The sequence below is a fragment of the Primulina huaijiensis genome, chromosome 15, assembly GCF_012295235.1.
Source record: "Primulina huaijiensis isolate GDHJ02 chromosome 15, ASM1229523v2, whole genome shotgun sequence".
Taxonomy (NCBI): domain Eukaryota; kingdom Viridiplantae; phylum Streptophyta; class Magnoliopsida; order Lamiales; family Gesneriaceae; genus Primulina; species Primulina huaijiensis.
In genome coordinates, this window is record NC_133320.1 from 5484898 (window position 1) to 5495422 (window position 10525).

The 10525-nt window shown below is 33.3% G+C and overlaps 1 protein-coding gene across 1 annotated transcript; it reads left to right on the plus strand.

Annotated features, from left to right (window-relative positions):
* Positions 1–496: 496 nt before the first annotated feature.
* On the plus strand, positions 497–1386 carry LOC140958456 (protein MIZU-KUSSEI 1). Its single transcript, XM_073415901.1, has one exon. It carries the CDS (start codon positions 513–515, stop codon positions 1272–1274), a length of 762 nt encoding a protein of 253 aa, XP_073272002.1. The 5' UTR covers positions 497–512; the 3' UTR covers positions 1275–1386.
* Positions 1387–10525: the final 9139 nt, after the last annotated feature.

Genomic DNA, 10525 nt, shown 5'->3' on the forward strand with positions numbered 1-10525 from the left:
AAACAAAAAATTGCTTTGAATAAATATTGTTTTAATTCATTGATCAGTTTTGAATGCACTTAATTAATTTGCATTTGCTTCATAGAAATTAACAACATAAAAATAACTGATTAATATGTGTTGAACGCTGATCAGATGGGCTAAAAGTTATCGACGTAATTATATAATTTTCAATTACGATGAATTTATTTTCTCCAGATTAAATTTCTAAAAATTTTAGCTTAGTGAAATATTTCATTATCTAAATATAAGTGTTTAGCCTAGTAAATGGAGCATATAGTTGCCAAAAATAAGCCAAACATTTGCAACAATCCATTGAATTTATTAAATTAATTTAAAAAAATTTCCACCAACCTAGAAAAGAAAGAAGAATAAAAAAAGTCAACAAAAAACGTGCTTCCCTCAAAGCACAATTTGATAAACACGATATGAAAACACACCTTAAATACCAATACCCATATATGTAACGTATAACATGCCGCACCTATATTTTCCATTTCCAAAATCGCAAAATGCCAACACCAAGACTCAAAACTCCGACGCCCCGCAACCATTCTCCTCCGCTCCATACAACGGCATCGAACGCGGTGGCACCGGACCAATCACCGACCAGACCTCAAGTCTCCCTCCAACCAGCCTCCAACAAAAAGGCTCAGTCAAAATCCACCAAACTTTTCCGGCGAGTCAAGTCACTTTTTCGGTCATTCCCTGTGATCAACCCGCCATGCAAGATGCCGGTGCCGATCCACACTAACCGGATGCACGACGGTCACATCCACGGCGGAAAGCAGATGACTGGAACCCTCTTCGGCCACCGAAAATCCCGTGTAAATCTATCCATCCAAGAAAACTCGAAATGCTTACCAATTCTAGTGCTTGAGCTTTCCATTCAAACAGGAAAGCTTCTGCAAGATATGGGATTAGGGCTCGTGAGAATCGCTCTCGAGTGCGAAAAAAACCATTCAGAGAAGGTCAAGCTTCTGGAAGAGCCCATCTGGACGATGTACTGTAATGGGAGGAAAGTTGGGTATGCTGTGAAAAGAGAGCCGACGGATGATGATTTGAAAGTGATGAAAATGCTGCATGCGGTGTCTATGGGAGCCGGAGTTCTGCCGGGAAACGACGATGAGACGGGGGCGGCGGAGGGTGAGCTGACATATATGCGGGCTTACTTTGAGAGGATGGTGGGGTCGAAGGACTCGGAAACTTATTACATGATGAATCCAGATGGGAATAGCGGGCCTGAACTCAGCATCTTCTTTGTAAGAGTTTGATTTTATTTCTTCTTTTTTGGTTTCTTAGCTAGATGATTAAATTCATGTATCTTGAAAACAATTTATTGCGCATTGTAAAGTGATCATTCATTTTTATGAAGCCTAACTTTTTGGTCTGTTTCTTTTCTAATTCTGATTATTTTAATGACTTCTTAAATATATTGATTGCTTTGATCCTCAGGTTTGTTTCATTTTAGTGTTGGTCATTTTTGTTGTTATTTATCTTTTAATTTTAGTCAATTTTCGTCTGAGGTTTTAGCTACCATATCAACGTCATGTCGACATTACGTTACAGTTGAATCAAAAAAAACTAAAATTGTAATAAATAAATAAATAACAAAATAATATAACAGATTAATATTAAATTTGATAATATAAATTATCGAAATCGTAAATAAAAAATATATAAGACTGAAAGTGTTTTCTCTAATAAATATGGGCTACTTAACAGTAACTAGTATTTAATTAACTAATTTCTTTCATAGTAATACAAAAATATTATTTCAAGTGATTTTCTAGCCATTTATACAAAATAGAGAAATAATGTTTTCCAATTTTATTGTATATGTATCACATTTGTCCTATCAAATGAATATGAATCGAGTATATATAATGATGTTCAACTAATAATTTTTTATATTAAAAATAAGTATTGATAAATCATATTGATACTCACGAGAAATTTAGGGTCCGATTCCGACGACTGTCACTCATCTAGACGCAGGTTTTGAAATTGTCCTGAGCCTGAAATCACAAATGAGACCGTTAGAAGGGGGCCAGGAGAGTGTCCTGCCGTAGCCCCTCTGACGCTAAGTCAAAGACTGAGAATATATTGGGAGAGCAGCTAAGGACGCTGCTGAAAACAATATAGTGAATGAATTATCATACGCTCAAACCTGGTATTTATAGGAGAATACATGGGCCCTTGTTAGGGATGGGCCAGGGGTAATAGGCTCATCCATGGGATATCACATATGCCTATGACTCGAGAGCTGAGGAAACAATACTATATTTTGATCTTTAGTTTAATTTCAATTATTTTTTATTTCTTGTTTTCAGTTATTGGTTGATATTTTTGGTTCAATATTGTTTGTGAATAGCATGATCAATTATTTACAAAAATTTATTAATCTTTATATGAAAAAGACTGATTAAATATAGATTATGAGACGTCAAACAATATATGGTTAAACCGACTAGAAATAATAGTTGTTTTTAGATTAACCTGACTAAAAATAATAGTCGCTAATAGGAAAATTAACTATAGAAATGTATCAATAATCAATTTAAGGGATTTTATTGTGATTACGGGAGGATTAGATAGTTAATTGTAGTTTAATGTATGAATATTGTGGTCTTAGTTCTTTAACTTGAATTTGAATTTTTCCTCAGTATTAACTACATTAAGTTTGACATATTGGAAAATTTATGTTGTTTTAGTTTATTTAGATTTAATATTTTACCTTATCTAATTTAATCAATTTAATCTAGCTAAAGTTATATAACCAAAANTGATTTGAGTACATTTACTAGTCCCAACTGATGGACAACCCACCAATGGATTTAGACTTAAAAAATTCAAATTTTGCAGCCCACAATTGAAATTTGAAATAGCATTTTGACACATGTTACAATCATATTTTAACAATCTCTTGAAGGATGATTATTGCCAATAAAAATTGAGTTTATAACTATTGAAGATGGGGAGGAAATGCAACTTTTCAGCTCACTCTTAGAAGCCTATAAATAGAGACACTGGTTTAGTAAAAAAAAACCACACCAAAATCACTCCATAAACTTCATACTTTTTAGCATCACTAGCAACAAGAAGCAACAAAATTTTACTATGCTTCTTCAAGATTTTTCGAGCCAAAGTTCTATCAAATGTCGTCCAGATTCACGCAAAAGTCCTTGTTATTTTCAAGCCAAGCACATCAAATTTTTATCACTTTTTTTATTCAAGGACAATCATGTAAGTGGATTTATATATATACAAGTTTTGTACACTTATTTTCAATAAACTGGAATTTTTTCCTAACCGCATATTTTATGTCAATATATTTACACGTATATTTTAAAAGTACGGTGTTTCTGAAATTATGATTACTGATTTCTTATTTTTGAGCACTGAGTAATTATGAATTAAATGGTAAGGATACATATTCTGAACACTACTGATTACTTATTATTGTTTACTACTGATTACTGGTCTTACCCCTTAGAGGAGTAATATACAGGAGATTGATATTAGTTTAGTCATGAGAAACATAGATATTTCAGCATACTTGTGAAATATGATTATTGTTATTACTAATCACTGAATTTTCGATTATTTTTATCCGAAATTATTTCATTTGCTGTTAAAAGCTACTATTATATAAGCATTTGTTTTGAAATTAGGATTATTTTCATCTTCATTTGGTGAGTGACGACCATATCACTCATTCACTCTAAAACCCTCTCAGATAAGAATATAAAAAGATTGTTGATGAATAACATATCCAGTTTTGGGCATGGTGAAGAAAAATAAGACTGTTTTCTTTGTTTAGTTTCGTTTTTGTTAGATTATGTTTTATATTCCGCTGCTGTGAAGCATTTTGTTATTATATTATTTTGGAGTTATAAAGAAAATATTCCATTTTATGAAATAAATAGACTGGTTTGGAAATTCTGTACTTCTGATATTTATTGTTTATGATTGTGTGATTGTTAAATAACGTCGATGTCATGCATTAGTCTCATAAAGTAACATTTAAGTGGTATCAGAGCTGCAAGATACATAATCTGGTTGGGAGAAATTCAGACATGTTAGCGTCTATTTTAGTATTAAGTTGCACAAACATGTGCTTAAGCGCTGCCTACGAGGCTCCTCAGCGCCATAAATTCGAGCTAAAGACTCCTTAGCTATGCCAGAAAGCGCCTTAAAGCCATAAATTCGAGCCCTAAGCAACTAAGCGCCCCTGAAAAGTGCCTCAATGCCAAAAATTCGAGATACATGTGCATCAACGCCTAGGTCTTTTTTCGTTTTTGGAAATTCTTTTAGAGCTCATAACTTTGCGTAAAAAACTCAGAATTTGATTCTGTAAAATATTTTGGAAACCTTATAATGCAGGCTTTACATTAATTTTAAAATTTCTCGAAAAATCTCATTCAACCCGTTTATTGTACTATTTGTCGAATTTTTATCGAATTTTACGGAAACGATGAGTATTGACGTATATTGTTGGGAATATACATATTAAAGATAAGTTGACTTAAGCTTTAGACTTACGATGAAAGATTTGACTTGGGAGGAATAAAAAATTATTTATGAAAAACTACTATATGTGAAAATATGAGATAATAATTATACACTACAAAAAATTCAATATACAACCACACTCAAAAGACAACGGTTTCTAGACAACGGTTGTCTTTTTTCTTTTTAACAACGGTTTTCATTAAAACCGTTGTCTTTTTGAATTTTTCTTTGTCGATAAAAATATGACTAAAATTTACCTTTTTTCATTAAAAATATCATTAACTTAAGTTTGTATTGTAATATTTTTGAAATATTTGGTTTGAGATCAATGGTTTATAAATCAATTTGGTTGATTAGATGAATTTTTGTTGGAAGAATTTTAAATTCACTCTTTTTCTAACCCATAAAAATATAATATCATTTATGATAATTTTTAAATATATCCAAAATAAATATAATTTCTCATTATTTTTTAAAATAATTTTCCAAATCTAACGTAAATTACTTGGACATATTTACTCATGATCGTATACGTGGCAAGCGGAGCAAGGTGAGTCCCTTTCGTTTTATCTTTTAGGCTACGTGTTGGGCTGTAGAATATCACGCCATTATCCGCATGTATTCTATAATTCATTAATTCCTATCGAAATCGTATTATCGCAGAAGAAGAGAGAAAATGGCGACTTCTTCGGAGGAGGAGGTTTTTGTGGATGGCGAACTCGTGGAGCCGCAGGTTAAAGACCCTGAATTCATTACTTCCAAAAGCCTCAAGGTAATTAATTATTTAATTAATTAATTTGTATCTGGTACGTACGGAACTGTGTGTTAATTCGTTTTGGTGTTGAATGATGAAGGAAGAAGAGGAAGGGAAGAAGAAGAAGGAGGAAGAAGAGAAGAAGGGGGCGGAGAATCTGAAATCATCACTGATCATATCGGGAGTGGTGATAGCAGTAATCGGAGTGATATTTGCTGTGGCCAAGAAGATCAAAGAAGCATGATCAGCCTGTGATTAATCCACGATGGAAAATGTAATTGCTTTTTTGATTTGTATAACTAGAAAGACTCGACTTTCTTGCAGTGTTCTTTTCAATTTCATCCTTACTGTTTTCTTCGGATCAGAGTTCCAAACAAAATTCATACGAGGCCCCATATATGGTGGTGAATAATAACAAAATCATGAAAATCACAAAACATTGCTTTTTAATTATAAAAATATTTTTGTAGGATAATTGTTTAAATGTATATTAGTTTTTAAAACACTTTTTATTTTTTTCGTGTGATTTTTGTCAAATATATTTTTATGAAAATGTATTGATTAATCATTTATGTAATTATTTCACCGTATTTGATTAAATTTTATTTTCGGTCGAATTTCATGGTTATATGATATTTAATATTTGGAATTAAATTAGATTTCAATTATATGTCACCAAAGTGAGTTACTAATTTAATTTTTTTAATTTGAAGTATTAAGATATTTTTTTAAGTTTTTTTCAAACGAAGTGCAAATTATTATATCTATGTGAGTGTTAATCGGCCCAAAAGAAAGTTAATACTTGATAAAATGATTCATTTGTTTGTGATAATAAACATGCAACAATTATAAAGATTTATTAGTTTATTTTTCCATGAAAATATTGAATCAGTTCAAAGATAGGTTTCTTGTTTGTCATGTATTATTGTTAACGTTTGATTATTACAACAAGAGTACCACTTGCAAATAATGTTACTGTCTAAAGACTTGTTATTGATACTGCACTAGATATCTTGATATGGGAATTTTCATTTAGTTTAATTTTTTTTTAGATGAACATGCTATTTATATTATTATTATGTTTTTTTTTTAGCAAAAAATTGCTACTATATCTGCTAACCTAAGTTAGTGTCGATCCTTAATGGGACAAATTTTAAGGATTGGAAGGAGAACATTCTTATTGTTTTTGGCTGCATGGATCTAGATCTTGCGATCAGGATAGAGCAACCTACAGCTCTTACGGGTTCCAGTTCCCCTGAACAGAGGGCTATATATGAGAGGTGGGATCGCTCTAGTTGCATGAGTCTTAATGATCATTAAGCGCGGCATACCTGAGGCTTTTAAAGGTACGGTGTCCGACAAAGTCACCAAAGCTAAGGAATATCTCAATGAAATTGAGAAGTGCTTTGCGAAAAGCGATAAGACGGAAACAAGCACAATTCTGAAAAAACTTGATTTCCATGAAGTATAAAGTCAAGGGAAATATTCGAGAATATGAGAATATATTATGGAAATGTCCCACCTTGCATCGCAGTTGAAGGCACTTAATCTTGAATTGTCGAAAGACATGCTTGTTCATCTAGTGCTGATTTCTCTTCCAAACCAATTTAGTCAGTTCAAGATCAGTTATAACTGTCAAAAAGAGAAATGATCTCTTAATGAACTTATTTCATATTGTGTTCAAGAGGAAGAGAGATTGAAGTAAGACAAGACTAAAAGTGCTCATTATGCAAGCACCTCTAAAGATAAGGGTAAGAAAAGAATGAATGAGACTGCTAAAGGTCCATATGCAAAAAAGAACAAGCAAGATAAGGACAAGAAAGGTTGTTTTTCTGTGATAAGGATGACCATGTCAAGAAAAATTGTTCTAAGTACCATGCATGGTGTGCAAAGAAAAGGTTGCATGAGCTGCCGAAAGCCAAGTGATGTTGAAAGATGTGTTTATGTAGGTGATGGCAAGTCAGTCGAAGTGGAAGCAATAGGTCATTTCATATTGTTGTTAAGTACTTGTTATTATTTAGAGCTAATAGATACTTTTGTTGTACCGTCATTAGACGAAATTTGGTTTCTGTTTCTAGCTTGGACAAATATGGTTATTGTTGTTCTTTTGGAAACAATATGTTTAGGTTATCTATTAATTATGATGTTGTTAGAACTTGTTCACTTATATTTTATGACAATCTATATATGCTTGATACAAATGCTTCTTATATCGAAGTCCTAAATGCGGAATCACGTGGTACTAAGCGTAAATTTAATAATGAAAACGTCGGTGCATTATGGCACAAGCGATTAGGACACATCTCTATAAATAAAGTTGAACGAATTGTATCGATGAAATTTTGAACTCCTTTAATTTTACAGACTTAAAACAATTGTGTCGAATGCATCAAAGGCAAACAGACCAAAAGAAAAAAAGACAAGCATTTAGAGCCACAAAGGTATTGGAATTGATACATACAGATATTTGTGGACCATTTCCAACACCTTCTTAGAATGGTCAAGAATATTTTGTATCATTCATTTATGATTACTCTAGATATGCGTACATAATTCTTATTAAAAAAAATAACAGACATTGGACGTTTTCAAGTCATTTAAGACTGAAGTCAATAATCAACTCGACAAAAGAATTAAGAAAGTCAGATCTAATCGTGGTGGTGAATACTACGACAGAAATGACGGTTCAGGTAAACAACGTCCATGATCTTTTGTTCAATACCTAGAGGAATGTGGAATCGTTCCACAATACACCATGTCAGACTCGCCAAGCATGAATAGTGTAGCTGAACGACGAAATATGACTCTTAAGGATATGGCAAGGAGTATGATCAGTCATTCAACCTTATCAGAGTCACTCTGGGGAGAAGCATTAAAAACAGCAGTTTGCATTCTAAATAGAGTACCAACTAAAACAGCTATTAAAACACCTTATGAGCTTTGGACAGGGTGAAAAGCCAAGGCTAAAACGTTTTCATATTTGGTGATGTCCAGCTGAGGCTAGACCATATTGATCATATGAAAAGAAACTGGACTCCAGAACAGTCAGTAGCTACTTTATTGGGTATTCTGAGCGATCAAGGGGCTATAAAATTTTATGATCCCAAAGTAAAGAAAATATTTGAGACGCGAACAACAGAATTTTTTGAGGATATTGAGTTTGGGGGGAAGAATAAAGTAACAGACTTTGTTTTAGAGGAAGAATGTGTTCCAAATACTCTTCAAGAGGAAATGGTTCATATTCTTATGATTGATACCGATAATGTTCAAGATTGTATTCATGTCATTGATCAGGATATGATACAAGAGCAACAAGGCATTGTCAATCAAGTCCCAACCGAACAAACTAAACAACCTCAAGAACCATTGTCTGAAGAACAAGTGTCTTTACGGAGGTCCACTAGAGAAAGGAAGAGTGCTATTCTGGATGATTACATAGTGCTACTCCAAGAACATTAGGAAAATGATGGTATGGCGGAGGATGTCCAATCAATGTTCGTCAAGCCATGCAAGATTCAAATTCTCAAAAATGGGCCGAGGCAATGAGTGAGGAGTATAAGTCAATGCAAGACAATAAAGTTTTGGAACTTGTCTCATTTTCAGAAAGTGTGAAACCCATTAGTTGTAAGTGGATTTTCAAAACCAAATGAGATTCAAAAGGTAATGTGGAAAGGTACAAAGCACGTCTTGTAGCTAAAGGCTATATTCCAAAGCATGTGATTGGCTTTAAAGAGAAATTCTCTCCAGTTTCATCGAAAGACTCTTTTAAGATAATCATGGCACTTGTCTCACACTTTGATATGGAACTTCATCAGATGGATGTCAAGACATCTTTTCTCAATGGAGACATTGATGAAACAATCTATATGGTGCAACCAGAACACTTTGTATCGAGAAATCCGGAGAATATGGTTTGCAAATTTAAGAAGTCCTATGGGTTAAACCAAACTTCTCGTCAATGGTACCATAAGTTTAATCAAATAATTATCTCATTTGGTTTTGAGGTAAATTTAGTAGATGATTGTGTGTGTCATAAGTTCTGTGGGAGCAAGCATATATTCATGGTTCTATATGTGGATGACATTTTGTTTGCCACAAACGATATAGGTATGCTGAATGATACCAATAAATTTCTCTCTAGACATTTTGAAATCATTCTCGAGAGATTCTTGGATTATCGCAAAAGAGTTATATCGATAAGATGCTTAAAAGATTTGGCATGCAAGGTTGTAAGTCAGTTAACACCTCGGTCGCTAGAGGAGACAAATTTAGTCTTGAACATTGCCCTAAAGGAAGCCTCGAGATTTAAGAAATGCAAAAGATTCCCTTTGCTTCGGCTATAGGAAGTCTTATGTTTATTCAAGTATCTACACGTCCGGATATTGCGTACGTTGTTGGAGTGTTGGGCAGATATTTAAGCAACCCAGGAATGGATCACTGGAATGTAGCCAAACGTGTAATGAGATATCTAAAGAGAACTTGTGATTACATGCTCACATATAAAAGGTCGAATAATCTTGAGATCATGGGATATTCGGACTCCGATTCGCGAGATGCCAAGATAGCATGAGATCCACTTCAGGCTATGTTTTACTATTGGCTAGCAGAGCTATATCTTGGAGAAGTGCCAAAAAAGCACTAACAGCTTCTTCCATCATGGAGGCTGAATTTATAGCATGTTACGAGGCATCTAATCATGCAATACGGCTGAAGAATTTTGTCACTCGGCTGCGTATTCTAGGAGAGGTTGAAAGAACATTGAAATTGTTTTGTGACAATTGATTAGCCGTATTGTATTTTAACAATAATAGGAGTTCGACAAAATCGAAGCACATCGACATCAAATTCCTTGTTGTGAAAGTAAAAGTACAAAGTGAACAAATTTTGATAGAACACACAAGCACAAACTATAGCAGATCTTTTTACGAAAGGTTTGCCGACCAATGTTTTCCATGAGCATACTACTCATATGGGTGTTATTCAGATTGATGAAGTCTAGATCTAGCAGAAGTTTGTACTATATATTTTATGTTTGGTTATGCTGTTCAAACTTATGTATTTGGATATTTTCTGACCAGAAATAAAGTTCATTGTTTACTTTACACTTTGTTTAAATGAAGTTAAGGTTTTGATCTCACTTTGGTAAAGAAGGAAAAGTTGAAAACTCTCATGAAACACATTCATGATTGACCTCTGTCATTTGATTGTATGGATATGTGTGACCATTCATGGTTCAGTTGTGCTAGATACAGCAAA